This window comes from Rhinolophus sinicus, linkage group LG06 (assembly GCF_036562045.2).
Source record: "Rhinolophus sinicus isolate RSC01 linkage group LG06, ASM3656204v1, whole genome shotgun sequence".
In the NCBI taxonomy this organism is placed as follows: Eukaryota; Metazoa; Chordata; class Mammalia; order Chiroptera; family Rhinolophidae; genus Rhinolophus; species Rhinolophus sinicus.
In genome coordinates this window covers 29,841,472-29,863,717 of record NC_133756.1, presented here as the reverse complement: position 1 = coordinate 29,863,717, position 22,246 = coordinate 29,841,472, and the positions used below count along the sequence as shown (strand labels likewise).

The following is a 22,246-nucleotide window of genomic DNA, read 5'->3' as shown; positions in this document are numbered from 1 at the left end:
CATCGCTGGCAGCACCAGGTTTCTGATTCTAACTGTCCCAGAGGCTGTCAACCCCGCCCTTCCTGCAGTTATGTAAAAAGAACCTCAGCCTATCAGTAAATTTCCCCTTTTGTCTATAAGGTCAAGTTGAGATTTTACTGCTTGCAACCAGGAGACTCCTAATAAAAACGAAGTGGATCCCAGAAAAGATCTATCAGGATAACAAAATTCGTATAGGTCAGGCGTAAGGTAGATCAATGGAAAGGAATAAAACGAACTAAGATAACAAACTAGAGAGCGTGCTCAGCGTAAAAGTATTCAAATTCAATAATGTGAAAAACACAACTCTCAGACAAACAACAAACAAGTTGTCTACTGTTGATTTTGGCTCTTGGACCTTCTACTTTGTAGCCTTTGAGTACACTAGAAAAAGTCAACCGTTGCCTGGGTCAGTCTCAGCCTCATTTTCTACACATTCATTGAACCACCTGGATTAAGTGAAATCACATTAGCAAAAGCTCCCCAGTACCTTACCTTCCCCTTCAACAATAGTCACTAACACTAAGAATTACTTACCTAAAGTTGGATTCAAATCCTGCTTTGACACTTATTCCTTGAGTGTCTCTGTACCTCAGTTTCCTTACCTATAAACTAGGCATAGTAATAGTCATATAAAATATGAATTAACACATTTAGAATGATGCCACTTGGAGTAAATGTGGTGAAGGCGTTAGCTGCCATTAGTCTCAGCAGTTCGGAAAGCTCCCTCAAGGTAAGATCTGTGTGTTCTGTTCACTGCAGATTGACTTGTGGCTAGCACCATGTGTGGGACATAACAGGCTTTCGTGCTTAATTTCTGTTCCCTTTGAAAGATACTATAATCCACATAGGTTTTAGAATACAGGATCTGAAAATTATGTCAGCAAATAAGGCTTCCCGAGAAAAGTGAGCACTTTACAGACTCAAAGAACAGTGCCCGAGGAGCACTGTTCCCAAGAAGCTCTGGGATTCAGAAGACAGGGTACTGGACACCGGTAAGAATGAGTTATGGGCTCTGAGCCGCTGTGTCATTTTCCTTCTCTGGGCCCTTAGTGCTATTCATTATGATTATATGATTACTTTCTCAATTTAGAAAAATCTGATAAGCAATAGCTTCCTTCTGAAAGGCTAGCTGAATTTCAAGTTCAATAACAAGTCTCCAAAGCAGACCAGTTCAAGTGGCTGGGAGTCAAAGTAAGCTAGCAGCGGTCAAAGGTGTGAATCTGTGTTAAAAATGTGTATCTATGTTTCTGTGGTATTTGAGTTCAAGTGATGACTTCAGCTGCTACACTCACTCTCTCTACTGTCTTCATTTACAATTCAGAGGGGAAGAGAATGGAAGAAAAAGCCAAAAGCTTTTCTCTTGTGACTTTTGTGAAGGAAGTAGACTTGACTGCATATCTGCTGTCTTTTTTATGGCCAGGAAAGGGAAATTTATCATGTAGGCAAATCTCAAGTGATTTTCAGAAATACAGGATATAAAGTACAATGAGCTGTGAAAAATGCTACATATTTGAATGCACTTGAACTCTGCCACTGGCAATTTGCATACTGTCCCAAATGAGAGGTCAATGCTGACTCAGACAGTCTCTCCTGTTCCTTACAGGAAATTCCTAGACTTTATCGCTATAGATGCAGTTTTCATACTGGATCTGAAACAGAAAATACGATTCACACAGTGATATCTGCTCCTACAGCCAAACCAGAACTCCTGTAGTTCTTGATGGAGTGCAAACTGGGGATAATAATAGATGTTAAGCACACAGTTCAGAAGCTTGTTTTAAAAATGAGCAGGATACACACTTGAGAATTCCAGCTTGGGAGATCTAACAAGAAGCCTATAATCATTAGAAATGCATTTTTCCCCTAGAGTATGAAATTGAGAACCAGCAAATAATTTTATTCATTAAAAAGGCAACATGGTAGAAGTATGGAACATGTTTCTAGAGTTTAACAGGCAGACTCAGGCTATATAAGTACACCTGAAACCACGTACTGCCACCACAGACTTTCTTGAACTCATCTTGTCTCCTAGGCCAATTCTTTGGTCCCAGTTGTTGATCTACCAACTTTACGCATACTTTGTCCCAAATGTTGCAGAATAACCTAATGCTAAATTCTGTGATGCTTACTCCTTCTACTACTTCTGACTCAAAGAAAGTTCCAGGCAGCAGGAAGAGGGATTTGGCTTCCTTATACAGGTAAGAAACACGGACATGAAGGCAAATTAATTCTCTATGGGGGAAAATGTTGGCCAATGAGGAATACGAGTCCAGAGAGAACCAGAAGAAACTCCCTGTCAACAACCTCCTGGTTGGGACTATTTGACATGTTGTAGTTCCATACTTCTTCTATGAAAATATCCAGCAAGACAAAGCAAAAACTCATCCTTGTTACAAAGCTGCGGCTGCCTCAGTAATGCACCCTGTATGTCTGTTCTGTCTTATCTTATAGAAGTCAGAACCTGAAGCAAAAACTACCCACCTATGTTTTATTGGTGATGCAGTCCCTCAGACCTCAGCTCCCAAAGGGATGCAATTACCAATAAAAATCGGGTACACAACTTTTTACTTCAGTCTATTTTCTATGTAATACTGTCTAAGACAATATGGCTGGCTGGGTAATGTTTAATAACAATTTCAGTCCTAATCCAAATCTCAAAGGGTGTAGGAGTTTGGTCAGCTCCCGCTGGAGGGAGCATGGAAAGCCATACAGAAATATTCTTCACCACAGAGAAGCCTGTGTTAGGGAATTCAGAAATTAATCCAGCAGGGAGAGTTGTATGCCCAACACTCTTTACTCAAGGCTGCCTGAGTAGTGCTGGAAGGAGATTTGGAATTGTGTTTATAGGCACCCCTGTTTAAGACTAGGAAGGCTTCTGAAAGGCAAAGGAAAGAAAAACCTGGTAATACAAAAAATGAAGCTGGGAAAATCAAGACGCAAAAGAGGCAAATGATTCAGAACTCATCTAAGAGAGGTAATCCTGGCTTGGAAAAAGGAGACTAGAATAAACTGCTTTATTAATGTCACACCAGCTTTACATTCTTACAAATATACCAATCTGATCATGGTGTATTTCCTCTTTTCATATTATTGAATTTGATTTACTAATGTTTTGCTTAGGGTTTTTGCATCGGTGATTGGCACGTATTTTGTCTTTCTTATAATATCCTTGTCACATATTGGATTCAAGATTATTCTGAGTCCATAAAATAATTCAAGTAGTTTTTCTATTTACAAAGAGAGTTTATGCATGTTTATAAAAGTTCACATGTGAAACTACCCAGACCTGGTTATTTTCTTTTGGGTAATGGTTTTACTGTCTTACTCAATTTCTTAAATAGGTATAGAACTATTCAAATTTTCTATTTTTTCCCATGCCAAATTTGGAAATTTACATTTTTAAGAAATGTGTTCATTCATCTAAATGTTTAATTTATTAGAATAAAGTTGTTCATTGTACTCTCTCCTTATCATCTTATACCTGGAGAATATGTAGTGATGTCACATTTAAAAATTCTTGATTTGGCAATTTCCTTGATCAGTTTCTTTTTTTTCAATTTTTCAGTCTTTTTAAAGAACTAAGTTTGCTTTTATTGTCCTCAATTGTTCATTTGTTTTCTATTTCATTGCTTGTGAATCTGGTTTTTATTATTTATTTTCTTCTCTTTTGTTTTGGCTTGATTTTCAGATATTTTTCCAGCTTCTTTAGAAGGATTCTCAATTATGTTTTTATGTTTATTTTTTAAATTTTTATTGGGGAATATTGGGGAACAGTGTGTTTTTCCAGGACCCATCAGCTCCAAGTCAAGTTGTTGTTTTCAATCTAGCTGTAGAAGGCACAGCTCCCTGGCCCATGTGGGAATCGAACCGGTGACCTGGGTGTTATGAGCACTGCACTCTAACCAACTGAACCAACCAGCCACCCACTGGCAGCTCAGTTTCAAGTCAAGCCGTTGGTTTCACTCTAGTTGTGGAGGGTGCAGCTCACTGGACCATGTGGGAATCAAACTGGCAACCTTGGTGTTATGAGCACTGTGCTCTAACCAACTGAGCCAACCGGCCACCCAGATTCTTTGATTATTAATGCTTAGGCTTTCTTCTTTTTACTCAATATGCATTTCAGGTTGCAAGTTTCACTTAGCATTGCTTTAGCTTCATTCTACAAGTTTCTGTTTGTTTTATGTTCATTTTCATTTAGCTCAAAATATTACCTTATTTCCTTGACAATTTGTTCAATGGGCTATTTAGAAGTGTGTTATTTAATTGCTAAACAGAGACTTCCTTTTTGTTGTTATTTACTACTAGATTAATTCCATTATGGTCAGATAAATGTTCTGTATGATATTTAAACCTTGGGCTTTATGGTCAAATACATAGTCTTATTTGTTAAATAAGTGTTTCATGTACTGTTTGGGGAAAAATGTTATTAGTGGGCAGAATGTTTTATATGTCAGTTAGTCATTTTTGTTAATGGTGTTGTGCAAATATTTTATATGCTTCCGGATTTGTTTATTGCGCACCTTTATGAATTACTGAAATAGGTATGGCAAAATATCCTACTATGATTGTGAATTTATATTTTTTTCATATAGTTCTGTCAATATTTGCTTTTATATTTTAAAGCTCTATTGTGGGTACACAAAGATATAATATTGTAATATCTTCCCAGTTTGTTCAAGTTTTTATCATTATGAAATGTTACCTTTATTTCTAGTGATGTTTCTTACTTTAAAGTATTGTATGATTTTAGTAAAGCTACACATTCTTTCCTTTGGTTACTATAGCATGGCATATCCTTTTGTTTCCTCTTATTTTCAACCTTTCTTACATTTAAGATATATTTATTGTATTCAGAAAATAGGTCTATTTTCATCCAGACTGAAAGTCTTCATCTCTTAATGTTATCACTGGTATGTTTGGATCTAGATTGATCAGCTTTTTCTTCTTTTACATTTTTCCCTTTTGTTCTTGCTTCCTTTTTCTTCCTAGTTGACTTATGAATTAATCAAATGCATTTTTAAAATATTTCTATTTTCCCTTATATAAACTTAACTACAGATTGTGTTATTATTTTGGGAGGAGGAGGTATGAATTTCCTGGGGGTTATACAATGGATCCTTAATTTCTTGAGTCTACCTTAAATTAATACTGTGTTTCCCCAAAAATAAGATCTAGCTGGACAATCAGCTCTAGTGCATCTTTTGGAACAAAAATTAATATAAAACCTGGTCTTGTATTATATTATATAAGACCTGGGTCTTATATAATTAATTATTATAATTTTTATATTATATTAATTTTTATTAATTTTTGTTCCAAAAGATGCATTGGAGCTGATGGTCCGGTTGGGTCTTATTTTCGGAAAAACACATTACTTTTTTTGGGTAGTACAAATGGGTACATAAATTATGGTATATGCAAATTATGGCTACATACAACAATTTGCATGAATTTCAAAATCATAATATTCAGCTAAAGAAGATATATCTACAAGAGCACATGCCTTAGAATTCTATTTCTATAAAGTACTATACCCAAAAAACTAATTTATGGTAATATACTTCCGGATAGTGGTTTCTTTTGGGGAAGGCGGTAGAAAGGGAGCACGAGGGGATTTCTTGGGTGTTGGCTATTTGCTACATTTTCTTCTGTATGTTGGTTGCATGGTTGTACCATATCCAATGAAAATTTATTGAGGTATACACTTCTGTACTCTTCTATAGACATACTGATATATATTATATACACTAATCTTTACTAGATATAAAATAAAAATCTAGTTTTAACACCACCTCCTCTGGGTAACTTCTGTTAAGTTGTCCAGATAGGGCGAATCATTCCCTCTGTGCTCACAGCCCATTGCTCACTCATGTGCCTTTTTGAGCACTCATGTAGGTATAGTGAAATGTGCCAGTTTACTTAGCAGATTCATAATTAATGATTCATTTTTCAAGCAGGGTTCTCTGAAAGGCAAGAGCATGGGTCCCTAATGATCATAGTATTCCACCTAGTACTCAACCTTGATTTCAGGGGAAAAAATGTGAGTAATGTTCTCTTCAGCTCTGACTTAGGCTTGCGGTGGTGATCCTAGAAACAGGGATTGGCACAACAGCCTATGAGGGACATGTGCTCTCTTTCTATAAGAAGTGGCATCTAGTTCCTCAAATCTGTCTGCTTTTTTCTCAGTCCTAGAATCCTGCCATAATTCTCCTTTTTTCAAAACTTCATTCTTTATTAACTTACCAAGTAATCAAGATGTGTGATTAAGACAGATTTCTTCCTGAAGAAAGATTCTGCCAATGTTCAACTAGTATTGATCTTCCAAAATACTGGCTCCTTGATTTGCAACTCAAAGTAGGAGTTTTCCCTCTTTAAACTCACAGGCAGATTATTTCTACCCTTCTTGTTTAAAGAGTTGTGATAAATTCTGCACGTGAATCCAAGTTACTGTACAACCTTTAGACTAATGAGGGCATCCTCTGCTGAAATACTGTGTACCAGTGTGTGACCCTGTATAGCCCTTTATGTTAGTAGCAGCATTTTTGTGCTTCTTCAATAGTTTTCATTAGAACGTATTTTAAACTATTTTTCCAAACTTCGATGCCAGCACTTTAAAAACACCTTAGGACTAATTTTTAAGCAGTCAAATTGATAAATTAAACCAGAAATCACAGGGCATATTATTCTTTCCAAATTTCACACTGAATTTTTCCGACAAATCTGTTTTTTTCTCATGATGTTCTTCTTTTTTTTAATTAGTGACAGTATCAAGCTTCTACTTATCCAGGTTTAAAACCACAATCAGCTTTCAGTAATCCCTCTCCTTGCCTGCTTTCATCTCATCATTTGCAAAGTACTCATGAGTCTATGGATACCACATGAAGCAAAGTAGATTTTTCTCAGACTTTGGGATGTCACAGACCAGAAAATGTTCAAAAGACCTTTGGGAATATAGTTACCTTTTTTTTTTTGGCCAAGTAATTGAGACCAAAGAAATATGAGGTTGGAGCATATGAATTTGCCACGTTGTAGGTCAAGAAATGGTCAAATATCAGTGATTTTAGAGGGTTCAACCTACAAAGTCCTCTCTGCGCAACGACTACCACGTATTATTACCATAACGTCATCTAGGAAGAGCCGTTTCAACACTAAAAATTCAGGTAGGGCACAGTCTTAATGGGTGGTCCTTTAAACTGAACTGTCTTTGTGGTTATGATTTTTCACATTTCCCACAGATCAATGAAAACTGTTACGGATCCACAAGGGTCTAATGAATAACTTTTTAGTATTATCTGAATAGAGGAGAAACTCGGATTTTGAAGTCTGACAGTGTTTTTTCTACTTATAGGTAATGTGTTCTATGACAAATTAGACTTCTCTAAACTGCAGGTTCTCTATGGGCTGATGCCAGTTGTCTCTCTGAGAGGCAGTATGGCATGATCAGGCATGGAAGTCAAACATATAAGGCCTCAAATCCTTATTGTGGCACTTACTGCCCCTAAGCCTTTGGGCAAGTGAATTAACTTCTGGACTACTCAGGCCCCTCATCTGCAAAATGGGGATAATAACGCTTATGATGGGGAGGATGGAGATAATATGCTCTGTTCAGTTCCTAACAAATAATAAGCGCTCAATAAATGCTGGATAATTTATTACTATCACTGCTACTACTACTACTATTTTTCACCAGGATAAATGAGGTGATATTTTAAAGTGCAGTATTATTTAATAATTAGCCATTAAATAATATTGCAAACTGTTTTCCAAACTGGCTGTACCACTTTACATTCCTACCAGCAAGGGATGAAAGCTCTAATTTCTCCACATAATTGCCAGCACTTGCTATTGTCTGTCTTGTTGATTATCGCCATCCTAGCAGGTGTGAAGTGGTATTTCATTATGGTTTTGGTGTGCATTTCTCTAATGGTTAATGAGGTCGAGCATCTTTTCATGTGCTTATTGGCCATTTGTATCCCTTTGGGAAAATGCCTATTGAGATCTTTACCCAATTTTTAGTTCAGTTGTCCTTACTGACTATTAGCATCTATAACAGCAGGGAAAAGGAGATGAACAAGAACAAAAGAAACATAAACTGGCTTTGCATCAAAGCAGAAAATTATGGAATCACAGTATTAAAGATCCAGGAAGTAACAAGAATAGAGGTCAACTACTTCCAAAAAGAAAACAGTACTATGTCTTCTTTTCCTTCTCTTGCTCCTTCCTTCCCACCTAACTACTGAGCTTCTCCAGACAACAAGCTGACGTGAACACTTGTCCTGGAACATCTCAAGCCCTTTAAGAAGCCCTGATAGTTTTATTCATCACTGAATCCCTGCACAGAGCATTGTCTGACATGCAAGAGATACTCAATTGATATTTGTTGTTTGACCAACAGATCACACAGTGATCTAGCTGATATTTCAAGAAAAGCTGTCTATGTGAACCATACAGTGAAGAGGAGATGGGCTTTAGAGGCAGTGACCTGGTTTTGAGTCCCAGCCACACCACCTACCAGCTGTGGGACCTTAGGAACAGACTTGCAATCTCTTAGACCCAGTACCTTATTAGTGAAGTAGGGCTAATAATATGTACATCACTGGGTGAAATAAGATAACCAGTATGAAACTGCGTGGCACAGGTGAGTTTCTCGAAAAATTTTAGTTTTCTTCATTTTATAAAACATCTTTTTAGATGTCTGTATCACTTTACTTACCAATGTAAATGGTAACTTTCAGTATCTTTATCTGATTCTATGCCATAATGTTCTATGTTGGAGTTCAAGATTTAGACAAAAGGGAATGAAAATCACAAAGTTCAGATCCCAGTGTAATTTTCTTGTTTTCCTTTGATGACTTCGGTTGTGTTCTATGTCTGTATCTGACAGGCAGTAGTGCATAGTGAGTAGTTTAGAGGACAGCCTCCAACTCGGAGCTAGGCTTCACTGGGTCATTATTTGGGCAATTTACTTAAGGTTTCAGTGCCTCAGTTTCCTCACGTCTTAAATGGAGATAATATTAGTACTAACCTCATAGGATTGTTATGTAAAGAGCTTAGAATGATGCCGGGCTCGGAGGTATTCAATAAGTGCTGTCTATTTGGGGGTCGAAAAATTCACTTCAGTTTTCCAAGTTACACCTTAATGGCTCACCCAGAACAGCTAATCCTTATATGGCTAACCCTTAATGCTTTAATCAGCATAACAACATCCTCCTTATTGACAACCACAGCTCACACAGTGATTCCAGTGCACTTGAGCATTGAGCATCGTTCCAGATAGTGCTTCATAGTTATTAACTCCTTTAATTCTCACAACAACCCTTTGTTCCTTCCCCTCGTTTTAGAGATGCAAAAACTAAGGCACAGAGAGATTATTTGCCTAAGGTTATATTGCTAGTAAATGGTAGAACCAGGATTTGAATCCAGGTAGTCTGACTCCAATGTTTGCACTCTTAATAATTTAGTTATACTGCTTCAAAAGAGTATATTACATGACAAACATATAGTTTTATGCCCAAAAGATTAAAATAATTATTTTAGGGACTCACAATCTTCTATGTCAAAATACTAAGGGGTCAAAGACCCTTCTGGATGAGTCCTAGTTCTTCCAATTTCTAGTTTTATGATCTTAAGAGAAAGATTAAGGGCTCATCTATCATGTTTCCCCTAAAATAAGACCGGGTCTTATACCGTATTTCCCCGAAAATAAGATCGAGTCATATCAATTTTTGCTCCAAAAGACGCATTAGGGTGTATTTTCAGGGGATGTCTTATTTTTTCATGGACAACAATCTACATTTATTCAAACACAGTCATGTCATCTTCTTCTGGAACATCGTCATAACGTACTAAATGCGTCCGTCTGGCTGATGATCTTAACAAGTGCATTTTCGGGGTAGGTCTTATTTTTGGGAAAACACTGTGTAAGTCTGGGATAAATAATTCCTGCCCTCCTTTTTACACAGTTTTATTTTGGGGATAAAATTGAATAAGATCATGAACAAACAAAATATAATTGTAGAAAAAATTTAGATATTAAAAATATTAAGCTAATGAAATAATAGATGAGACTTTGTTTTGCATATTTTAAAGCTCTGCGCAAATAGTTTTTCCAATGTTCCTTTCAAAAGGCTTAAAAAGTAGTCTTAGTAGGCTGTCACCTAGACTTCTGAAATAGATTCCAGACACTCCCCTGCTTCCAGTCTCTCACAATTGAAATCTACGCTTCACAAAATTATTTTATCAGTTGCCTAAAAATAACTTATTCTTCCTTTAAAAATATTTTAGAGAAATCTAGTATCTCCTCACGTTATTATAAATAAAGTTATTATTCCTTGGCTGTGAATCTGGGGACTACTGCGATATGGACCAATGCCAACCATAACTGAATAGTGAACGAGCACTGGAATATGTGTGGACCCACAGCTTAGTCTTAGCTCTGAAAACAGGTAACGTTGGAGAAGTAATTTAATAGCTCTTTGGAGTAGTTTCTTCCAGGTAGCACCTTGTGTAAACATGTATCCATCTAGCTATAGAAACATTTATTGAACACCGGAGCACAAAAAGACGAATAAATTAATCTATAATTCATAGCATACAGTCCTTTCAGTTGTGCGATTCTAATACTCAAATTCCATTGCCCATTGTTGCCCTACAAAAAGCCCAATCCTCACTCACTACTCCCCTAACCCACACTATTTGATATAAGTTAACAGTATTTGTAAATGAAGAAGCTTTGAGTGTGAAATTTTTTGATGCTACTCATTCCCCTTTAGTGCAAATATACAGTTTATCTTCTGGAAAGGGCACGGAGTAACCTTGGAATATCTTATTCAAGAACAATGATCATAATCTGTTAGTCCTAGTATTCTTGATGCCATGATTCTCAGGTCTCAGGTAAGGTTTGTCCAAGAGTAGCCCATTATAATGTCCACTCTTGCTGAAACGTCCTTTCCCTGGTAAATGTTCCATTTATGCCAACCTCAGCAGTCAATTGCCTTCTTATCTTTAGAGGTTCACCTTAAAGGCCATGATTTTAAGACACCTTCCCTAATCCCTGAATGAGATGGTTTTCCTTCCACTTTTGAATTTCCGTAACATTTTGTTATTTCTCTCTAATACATTTCTGCGTGGTATGATTTTCCAGATACAAACTCTATTATCCTCACTGATGCTGGACAGTAAACTGCTTAAGAGCAAGGCCTGTGTTTTTCTCCAGTCACTGTCGCCGGGGCCAGCACAGCACCTGACGAAATATATGCCCCCACAGAAAGCAAGCAAGCAACTTTTAGAGGATTAGAGCTCAATCTTTGCAACTATCTTGACATAAATGAAAGTAAAAAGAGTCAAGGCCCATACAGAGCATGTGCTATCCTCTGACATGGTACATCCAGCAATCATCGTATGAAGGTGTAGCAAGGGAGGGGAGTTTGCACCAATCTTACAATAGAAACAATTAAATGATGACTAGTGATGAGGAACTGTTAGTAATATGCTAGCCATATGAAATTCTCACCTATGAAAATAGCAATTTCATACGATCCCATCTACTGGGGATCCCTACGCCTACCCTGGAATGAGTCCTCACGAGGGCAGGCATTTTGGTATGTTTTGTTCACTGTTGTATCTATCTCCAGTGCCTGGAACATAGTAACATTCAGCAAGTATTTGTTGAATCAGTGAATGAACTTAGGGAACACGAACTGTTTGCCTTACACTCTACTACGTGGTTTATACTTTATAGCCCATTTGTTTTCTTATAACATTCTTTATTACTGTCATTCTTCAGATGAGAAATTGAGGCTTGGTGAAGTCAAGTAACTTGCCTAAGACCACACTCTTAATCAATACTTTATGCTAGGCCAGTTATATTTATGCTATAAAAATGTCACATTCGGCTATCTTTCCTCAATTGACTAGACTATGCATTGGTTCTACTGGAAATGGTAAGAAAGCAACTGCAGAATACCAAAAGGGTGTAGTGGAGAACATAAGATACAAATCAGTGAGTTTGGGGAAGGCTCTTATTCTGGATGAAATACAGTATGAAACAATATCTAAAGATTACCCTCAGTCCTTCAGCTCTTCTTCAATTGTCTTAACAGTTGGGGCCCCTTCACTGGTGTTGCTTTCTTAAGAACAGGGGGTGAATGATGGATGGCTTTTGCCTACAGCCTATAAGTGAGCCTCCTTGGGATTACCAGAATCTTTCAGCTTACGGACAACAACAATAACAATACCCCAAACCACCCAACAAACCACAAAAAAAAACCACAATGCTGTTGTTTTAAAAGAATTCGTTAATCTATCTATGGAGATTCATTGACAAAAAGAACAAGTTAGTAGTATTTGTAAATGAAGGAGCTTTGAATTTGAAAATTGTTGATGTTACTCATTCCCCTTCAGTGCAAATATGCAATTTATCTTCTGGAAAGGGAACAGTGTAACCTTGGAACATCTTGTTCAAGAACAATGGTCATAATCTGTTAGTCCCAGTATTACTGAAGCCAGGGTTCTCAGGTCTCACGTAGGGTTTGTCCAGGAGTAGCCCATTATAATGTCCCCTCGTAATGAAATGTCCTTTCCCTTCAGCTTGAAAGAATCAGTTCACTTTCTCGGACATGGAATCTACGCCAATCCCAATATATATTTTCTAAAAATTGAAAGAAGGTAACTGGATGATTTCTCAAACTCCCTAAAGTAAAATGAACAACTCTGTGCTGTCATAACATCAGAGTGACCCTAAGTGATTAATTCTTCAAGATCTGTAAAATATTTTGAAACACAAAGGAAAAAAAGTCCATATTTCTTTCTAGAACTTATAGTCTAACCCTGGAAGTGCTAGGCTGCCAAACAAAAAGGTGGGTTGTGAGCAAAGGCATGGGAGTCATAAGAAATGGGACCAGTCTCCAGGTCCACATACAGTGAATGGCTTCTGACTAGTCAGTTCACATCCACAACTCTCAGTTCCCTCGAGTGTAAAAGGAAGTTACTGTCACCTACACTGCAAGGGTCAGGAAATGAATGTAGAACCCAGCACAGTGCCTGGTCCACAGTAAAAGTTCAATAAATATTAAATAACAAAAGAGCAGACATTAGGATGTATAAAGAGGGTGGGTTCTCTAAAACTGCTGCCTGTCTCCTCATGTGACAGCCCCTGGGAGGGTGTGAGTATCTTTTCCTATGAATTAATGGAATAAATTTAACATCTCTTTCTGTGCCTCTAGGACTAATTCAGCATAGCCCTAGTCTTAAAGAAACTCAGTATTTAACAAGATTTAAAGGAGAGATGGTGTCTTTCATTTTAGACGGCACAATTCAAGTGTGAAGAAAGTGGGAGAATAGCTTCCCGTTTCAGAGATCAAGATTCCGAGAGAAGCAAATACAATAGTTGATCCCTGCCAAGGTGACACAAGATATAAATAATATATCCCTAAAAAGAACAAGGGGTGAAAATTCTCACCAGTATGGAGCTGTCACTTCCAGGCAGTTGTTTAATACCGACTCTGAGACTGCCATCTTCCTCACTACTAACAGGTTCGGTGCCACTCTGATCCTAGAAGACATTAAAAAGAAAACAGCAAAGATGTCATTCCTCACTGTACAGATACTCAGTCATAATGGCTCATTTTATTGTAGTGGATATTGTTTCTTCTCCAGAAGCCATTTCTATTGTCCTTTCCAGTAGAAAGCCATTTTTTTTCCCATGTATCTATTCCTGTTGCTCACAGGTATGCATTAGAGATAGGTGATGCCTACTTTCTCTTCCAAGAGAACTGACTGCCTGAAGGTTAATCCCATTCTTTTTGACAAAGATTTTTTCAGGAATGGGTACGGACCAGTTCTGGTCAATGAGACACGAAGAGAGGTTTGCTGGAGACTTCTGGAAAATGTCTTCCTTTATCTTAAAAGAACCACAAGAAGTCCCCATATCTCCCCAAAGAATAAGAAAGCAGGAAGCTCCAAAAGCCATGGACAGCCAGCCCACAACCAAGAGGAAACCAGCCTTGGGATGAAGCTGACATTTGAATGACAGAACAAGGACAGAGATGGAAAGAACTGGTTCTCTGATGGCAAAACTGGGCCACTGGATCAAGCAAACCTGAAGCCCAGCCTTGTCCTTAGAAATATTCTAATGAGAGATAATACATTTACTTATTATTTTACCCAGTTAGAGTTAGCTATTTGTTCCCTCCAGCCAAAACTTCCTGAGATATTTGTTTATCTACTGCCGAAGACTAAACTGTTTGAGATAAGAAGCCACGTTTATCTTTATTTCTGAAACTCAAGCACCTAAGCATCCTGCCTGGCACATGGAAACACTTGACAAATACTGGCTGAACCAATGAATGAATTGAGTACTAGTTTTTTTGATTTTTTTTCGGCAAGACCCTCAAAAATATTTATTTAACATAAATGAGACATCTGGCAATAATAAGCCCCATTAAAATTCCAAAACACATTAGCCATCTCAATTGAATTATGACATTAAATGTTATAGTTAATTAACCAGAAGTTTCTTTACTTTCTAAGGGTACATAAGGGAGAATAGGATAATAAATGGAGTATCTACTAGATTTTTATTTTAAAACATCACCATCCTGGGATTACAACAAATTTGGTTGGGATTGCTTATAGAGAAAATATTTGTGACTTGAGGACATTCAACCTCACTTATAACTTAAGAAATGCAAATTAAAGCAGATATAGCATTCTTTCATCTATCAAATAGAGAATAGAAAGAGAGCATTCAGTATTGAAAATGTTGTAGGGAAACAGGAATTTTGATACACCGTTGAAAGAATGTAAAGTAGGGTAGTCTTTTCAGTAAAAGAAAAAGAAAACATATTATATATAGGAAAATATATGTAAGCATACAGAACAATTTTTTTCATTACTTTCTTTTTAGGAGTAGGATTAGGGATTGGGGAATTCTGCATTAGTTATGTCTATACTGTTTGATTGCAGAAGAATTAGTATGTATTACTGCATGTTTAAAAAATAATAAAGGAAAGCTATGAAAAATAGGTCAAAGAAAAAAACAACAATAAAGAATGCAGTATGGACAGTGGAATTGGTCAGAGCTGGATTCGAATCTGAACTTTGCTTCTCAGAATTATATGATTATCTGCAAGTTACTTTCTAAATCTGAGTACTTGTTTTTAAGGTACAGATAAAAATACCACATTAAAAATACCCTATCAGGTTGCTTTGAAGATTAATACATTAATATGTAAAAGGTCTATTAATACAACACTGGGTACATTTTTTCCCCTGGCTTTTTATTGAGGCAGGTTCTTTATCCATGCCCCTGTTTCATGTAGTCTCCATAACAACCCCAGATGAGCGTATGGGAAATGAAAGTGTTGTTTAAATAAATCAGAGGAATCTTTACTTTTATATTTCTCAGCAATGTGAGTACAGACGATGAAACTTCCTTGGTTTTACTAAATTGGAGGAGAAAACAGTTGTTTGATGTCTCAACTTAGAAAATTTGAGAAAACTCAGGCAAAGCAGTCTAGGTTGCAAATGGTCTACATATCCTTTAAGATTTGAATAAAAACAAAAAAGAATACCATTTACATCTACACCTATTGAATTATCATACAAAGCTATGTCTCAAATGTCACTTATGCAATAAATCCTTTCCTTCCCCTTAGCTGACGATGTCTCTTCTTCCTCTAAACTCACCTAACATTTTACCTGAACTTATGTCATGTATCATTTGCATCTTAATTATGTATGTACAGAACTGATCTCCCTGATGAGACTGAAAGATCCTTGAATGCAACATCTGTGCCTCATTCATTTCCCTTGTCTGATTCATTTTTAAATTCATCCTAAGTCTACCTTGTTTCAAAGTCAATGTTCTTTTTAACTGTACCATGAGCCCCTTCTAAAGCTTTTCTTCTGTTTTTCGTTACCACTTTAGTTTCAGATGGCTCCACAGAAGAGGGTTTGAAGTCAAAATCCAGATGGAGAGGAGAGTCAGGTAAAAGGAAGTTGTAATTGAGAAAGGTTAGCAATAAAGGACTTAGTTTCCTAGGAGAGCTAAAGTTTATAGAAGAGTTTTCATGCTTAAATGAGGCACAGAACAAAACAGTGTAGGTTCTGTTCTGAGAACAGAATGGCTCATATGTGTTAAGGAGCCTTCAAAACACCCTGCTGACCAGGAGCTTAGAAAACAGGAATCAGTCAGAGAGAAGGGAAGGGAAAATAGGTCAGCAAGCATGATTTCCAAAGCACAATTGTATCATGGTGGTGTGAAGACCATCTGGCTGACGGATGGTGGCCCACTGACACCCAAGATGATTCAGCTAATCCTGTTGGCTGTCTGTGCCCTTCCTCTCCTGATGAGTTTCAAACCACCTGTGCAAAGCTGCCTGTTCAGCCAAGGCTGCTGAAGAAGAATGACCTTTCCCCATGAAGACCACAGTCAACAGATTCCACGGTGAATTATGCTTTATATATGAATGATAGGAAAAGGCAAGGCTGGTGACTGTACATTTAACACAGCCTTTCCAAAAAAAAAAAAAAGACTGATGAAAAATGCTATTCAATCCCCACTGAGAAGCCTCTTCCAAACTTTCAGGTGTTCTAAACTCCCTGCCCTGGGCTTGTCCAAAATCTCCTACATAAAGCAATGATAATTTTTATTTTTATACTACTTTGTTCTTTCATACCCATTATTTGTCTATAGTTAAACAGACAGTGAGAACCTTGACAACAGGAATTTATGTTTGTGAGTAGATTATCAATAACAGTTAAATTAGTTAAACTATTATTGTGGATTGGAAAAACACTTCTGAGCAGATAAATGTTCCATAGTAGTGTTCTCTACCCTCTTTCCTCATTTAACATGACAAAAGAGTATATTAGTATATACAACTTTGTCCTTTTAAGAGTTTACTAAGCAAAGTAAATTAAAACAACAACAAAATCCTGCAACTACACCTTGCTGATGTAATCGAAAGTTCTTTAAAACAAACAAACAACAAACTTACATTGGTTTAAATGATTTATTAGTTTCCTTGCAGGCCTAAATTCGCAAATATTTCTTTCTGCAAAATTGCGTTTATTAGATGTGACAAACTGAATTTCTTCTACCCCCAATCATGAGCATTTTTCTAGGCTACTCAGAATTCCAGAAAGGCGGCACACAATTAAAGATAAAATGGAAATTATGCTAATGGGGCTCCCTGGGTAATCAACCTCTTCCCTCTTTATGAGGCCTGTTCCATCTCACTTAGTATTGAAAAAACCATGACTTCAGAAAACAAGCAAAAATGAAGGTTCTTGCTTCTATAACGATATTGTAAATGATTCAGGCTGCCTTGTCGTGGAATGGAATAAATACCTTGCAACCCAAGTACACTTGAGCCCTCAGTACCTCTTACAAGACGCCACGTCATAGGCTTCCTAATTGGGTTTCCCTCTTCAAAACGTCTTTGACATTGCTATTAGGGTAATTGGCCTGAAGGAGAGCCCTCATCAGACCATTTCATTGCTCAAAAATGCCTTTAACAGTTCCCAGTGCCTAACGTATAAAATTCAAATCTTCTGAGATATAAATTCAAGCCTCTTTCATTTGACCTCAATTTATTTTTTCAACCCCATCTTCAATTACTCCCTTTCACATACCCTTCTACTTCTCCCATTCCACACTCAGATTTTTCTTAGTTCTGTGTTTCAGTTTGTGCTATTCCCATATTTTTATTCAACCATACTCACATTTAAAAATCCAATCTATTGATCAGAAATAGCTGTTATCCTACCAGGTAATACTATTCATCTTCTGTGAACTCCTAAAGCTTTATCTTTCAGGGTAACTTGTTTTAGCAATTACGTGCCATATTCCCCCTATAAGACAATAAGTTAATAGAGGGTAGAGACTATGTGCAATTAATCTTTGTACGCTTTACAAAGTAGACACTTGGTAAATAGCAGCAGAATGAATTGAATCAGTAAGAAGTTAAGTATTCAACACTGAAATGAAACATCAAGGATACAATAGAAAAGCCAAAATATGGTCCCTGCCATTCACTTAATAAATAAATACTGGGGGGTGCCAAAAAAATGTATACATATTTTAAGAGATATTAACACTTTGGTCAACGTTGCTCAGGTAGTAGTTCACTATAATCAGAAGTGTGTGGACGCTGATGGTAACCACTCTGAGCACCTCGTGTAATTGCAGAAGTCAAATGTGACTTGTATTCATCTTTTGTTATTGGGATATATTAATCCAGTTTTTGCCTTTCTTAAAATGTGCATACAGGGCCGGCCTGGTGGCTCAGGAGGTTAGAGCTCCATGCTCCTAACTCTGAAGGATGCCGGTTCGATTCCCACATGGGCCAGTGGGCTCTCAACCACAAGGTTGCCAGTTCAATCCCTCAAGTCCCGTAAGGGATGGTGGGCTCTGCCCTCTGCAACTAGAAACGGCAACTAGAAACGGCAGCTGGACCTGGAGCTGAGCTGCACCCTCCACAACTAAGACTGAAAGGACAACAACTTACTTGGAAAAAAGGCCTGGAAGTACACACTGTTCCCCAAAGAGTCCTGTTCCCTCCCTCCCCCCCAGAAAAAAAAGTGCATGCATTTTTTTGGGGCACCCTCTGCATTTATTAAGCAAGTACTATGTGCTAGGCACTGAGGATTGAGTGGTCAAGAAGACAATAAGCCTGGCCCCACAAAAGCATACAGTTTAGTGTGTGGTGCTTACAGTCCTACATTCTTAAAACATCAAAATAATGCGGGAAGTACAAGTAACAGAATCCTTGATAAACCCAGTTAGAAATGGGTCTCTCTTTTTCTATAAATAGGCCCAAGTGACATATACAAAGGATAATTTTTACCTTCTAAATAAATCACGAGTATTATCTAACTATGAAGGGAGTAAATAAAGATTACTGAAGAGAATGGTGTGGAATAAAGCTGGTCATAAGAATAGTATCTCACATCTGAGCACTTATTATATTCCAGGTGCTAGGTTTATTACTCTCTATCCATTATTTTATTCATTTTGAGTCCTAGAAAACTTGGAGGAGGCTTCCAAAAAGCAATTCTTCAAGGAATTAGTGGTTGAGAATTAATAAAGAGGAAGCCGGAAGGTAACCAGGTGGAAGAAACAACAGGAATGGAGACAGAAAGGGTGAAAAGACCAAGATGTGTGGGGGGAAAAAATCAACAGATACATGTAATGTCCAGTGCTTTGGTATGCTTTAGTGAGAAAAGAAGGCTGATCAGCAGAGGTCGTGTAGGTAAATAGCCTTACTTCCTTGACACGAAGCTTTGGTCTGATAGGCAAGAGGGAGGCCTTAAAGGTATTTGAACAAGAGGACAAAAACAGGAATTATGGTAAGAAAAGAAATCCTGTGTTGTATATGTAACTGTTGAAAATAGAAGATGCTGGAGTCTGGGAGTTCTGCTAGAGGGCTGTCATAATATAAGTATAATCACAATTAATATGAGTTCTTACGTGTGCCAATAATAATGCTAAAAATTTTATAAATATTATTCCATTTTTCCAACAAAGTCACTGAATTAATTATTATTATCAAATTCCTTGTAAACGTGAGAAAATGCAAGCTTACAGAGAGCTTAACTGGCTCAAGTTCACTCAGCTAGGAAACGACAAAACAAAGATGAGGACCTAGATCTGTCCGACTTATATTCTTAATCACTGTGCTGTACAGGTGTCCAACAATTTACAATGAACAAAAGTAAAGCAATAGGAATGCTAATAACCCATTATATGTGTATATAGCTGCACAGATTATAAAATGCTTTTACTTACATTTAGTACTTGATCCTCATAATTATCTGTTGACACAAGCAGAGGAGGCTATTAACCTGGCTTTACAGAAATGAGCAGACTTTGAGAGGTAAAATACCTCTACCAAGGTCATATGTCCAACAGGGTCTTGGTAGAACTAAAACAATAACCCACATCTTCAGCCTTCTTGTTCAATGTTCTATTAGCATTCCTGTTCACTCTACTAGCACACAACCGCAGGAAGCTAGTTTGTTTTCTGCCATATCCTTGGTGTCTAGAACAGTGCCTGACACACAGTAAGAGCTCAATACATACTTGCTCCATAAAGGAATGAATATAAAATCTCATTAGTATTTAATAAAAGGGCTATCCAATTATACTTAACTATTATTGGCGGGTCCAACTTAATATCTGGTTACGATTTAAATAGTCTAGCTCTCTCAGCAACATATCAGATATAAATGATGCTGAAATACTTACTAGAAACAGCTGTGGGGGTGGGGAACAGCATAGTGGGAGGGACCACACAGGTGAATGGGAAGGGATGAAGTAGTGGTCAGGAGACCAGAGCACACCTACACACTTCATATACCAACCACAGGGGGGCTAATACTCATCATTTGGTGGCAGTTATTGGAGGTCAATAGTCGAGAGAGAAACTAAAAACCCGCTTGATAATATAACTCTTCCTCATGGTGCAACAGAAGCATCACACAGCATATCCCTTTAGAGAAAAGGATTTATTATTTATTATAAATTTAGATGCCCAATGTGATTTAATTATTTTTGAAAATGAACTGCAAATAATGGCACACTCAAATTTGACTTAAATATTGTGACAAAGCTCTTAAAATTTAAGACCGACATTATTTATATTGAACACATATTACTAGTCATCTTTATTCCAAAATAAAATCAATCTTCTAAATTTTCAGAACCCAGAAAGTTATTTGTATGACACCAAATTATTTTCCTGACTTATTAGTGATTCTATTATGTTAAAGTGTAAGTAAAATTTCTGTGGTTAGCACAATTTAAAAATGAAAACAGTACCTAATATTGTATAATATACTTAAAAACTGAGTTATATACTTGAATATTCGAATAGAGTAGTTTACATTTATTGAGCACTTACTTTGTGCCATGAGCTGTACTAAATGCTTTATATATATGTTACTTCCTTTAGCCTTTACAAGTCTATAAAGCTTTGGTGGTCACAACCCCAGGTAAAGATATAGAAACTAACGTTGAATATCACACCTGCCTTTGGGCATATGGGTATGCTATTTAGTCTCTCTAGACCCCAGTCTCTTCTGTAAAGTAGAAATAATAATATTGTCTCTCAGAGTTTTGGATGTAAGTAGGACATGGGACAACACACGTAAGATCGTGTTTGACATAGAAAACACTATACTCAGTCGTCCCCTTATAAATGCTGCCCTTTCAGCAGGAGGCAGCAGAAACTGCTTGGCTGGGTAGAGACTAGAGAAGATAAGCTGCTGGTATCAGAAGTCACTCCTGACAGAAAGAAAACAAAGGAAACCAAACAGAAACTCCAGGAATAGTCCTTTCAGATTCAGTGTTGACACCAACAGTGTCATTTACCCACTCTAAGACACAAAAGCTGGATCTCACAGAAGTTTTATAATTTCATGACAGGCCAGTTTTCTTGGTCACTATAAGGGTATTTCCCTTTGGCACTGAGAAAAAAATATGGGCAATAAAAAAATTCAGTTCCAATGGGATGATATTTTGATGGGAACATTCATAACTAACAATACTATAGAAAAAAAGTATTCTAAAATATTGAACCCCACGCATCCAACAAAAATTTTTACATGACATAATTTTTACGTGACATAATTTTTATAAACACAAAAGTATTAGGCATTAAGGACCAACATGTATCAGGCACAAGATACACATAACTATATGATATACATATAACTACAAGATAGATATATATGTCTTACTTAATCTGAATCCTACGAGGTAGGAACTATTGTTATGTCCCCATAGATAAGTAAGGGTAGAAGAGTTTACCATAACTACATAAGGTCACATGTCTAGTGTATGGTTGTACTAGGATTTGAATTGAAGTAGAATGGCTTTGGGGTCCCTCTTTTTCACCACCATGCTAAGTGCCTACCCCAGCTCTGACTTAGAATGAAAACACCTAGTGCTGGCAAAGCTGTGGATATTGGTAAGGAGTAAATACCTATCCCTACAATCTTTTCAGATAGTAATTGGTCAATACAGATGAAAATTTTGAATTTGTATAGCTTTTGTCTCAACAATTGTACGTTGGGAAAGTCTATGCTATAGAAATAAAAGCACTAGCACCAAATGACTGATACATGCATGCCCCCCGCGGATGCTTATTTTGGTATTTTTTACTGGTAAAACATTGGAAGATCATCTGAGCACCTGTCAACGGGGGAAACATTATAATAG

General features: G+C 37.1%; 1 protein-coding gene across 8 annotated transcripts in view; it reads right to left on the bottom strand.

Annotated features, from left to right (window-relative positions):
• Positions 1-22,246, bottom strand: part of PATJ (PATJ crumbs cell polarity complex component) — a 299,829-nt gene that overhangs the window by 68,644 nt on the left and 208,939 nt on the right. For 6 of the 8 annotated variants that reach the window (XM_019731220.2, XM_074334813.1, XM_074334815.1 and 3 more), the window contains one exon: positions 13,481-13,573. The exons of the other annotated variants lie outside the window; for them this stretch is intronic. In XM_019731220.2, the coding sequence (XP_019586779.2) occupies positions 13,481-13,573 (93 nt within the window). The remainder of the gene's footprint in view (positions 1-13,480; positions 13,574-22,246) is intronic. 8 annotated transcript variants of the gene reach the window in all.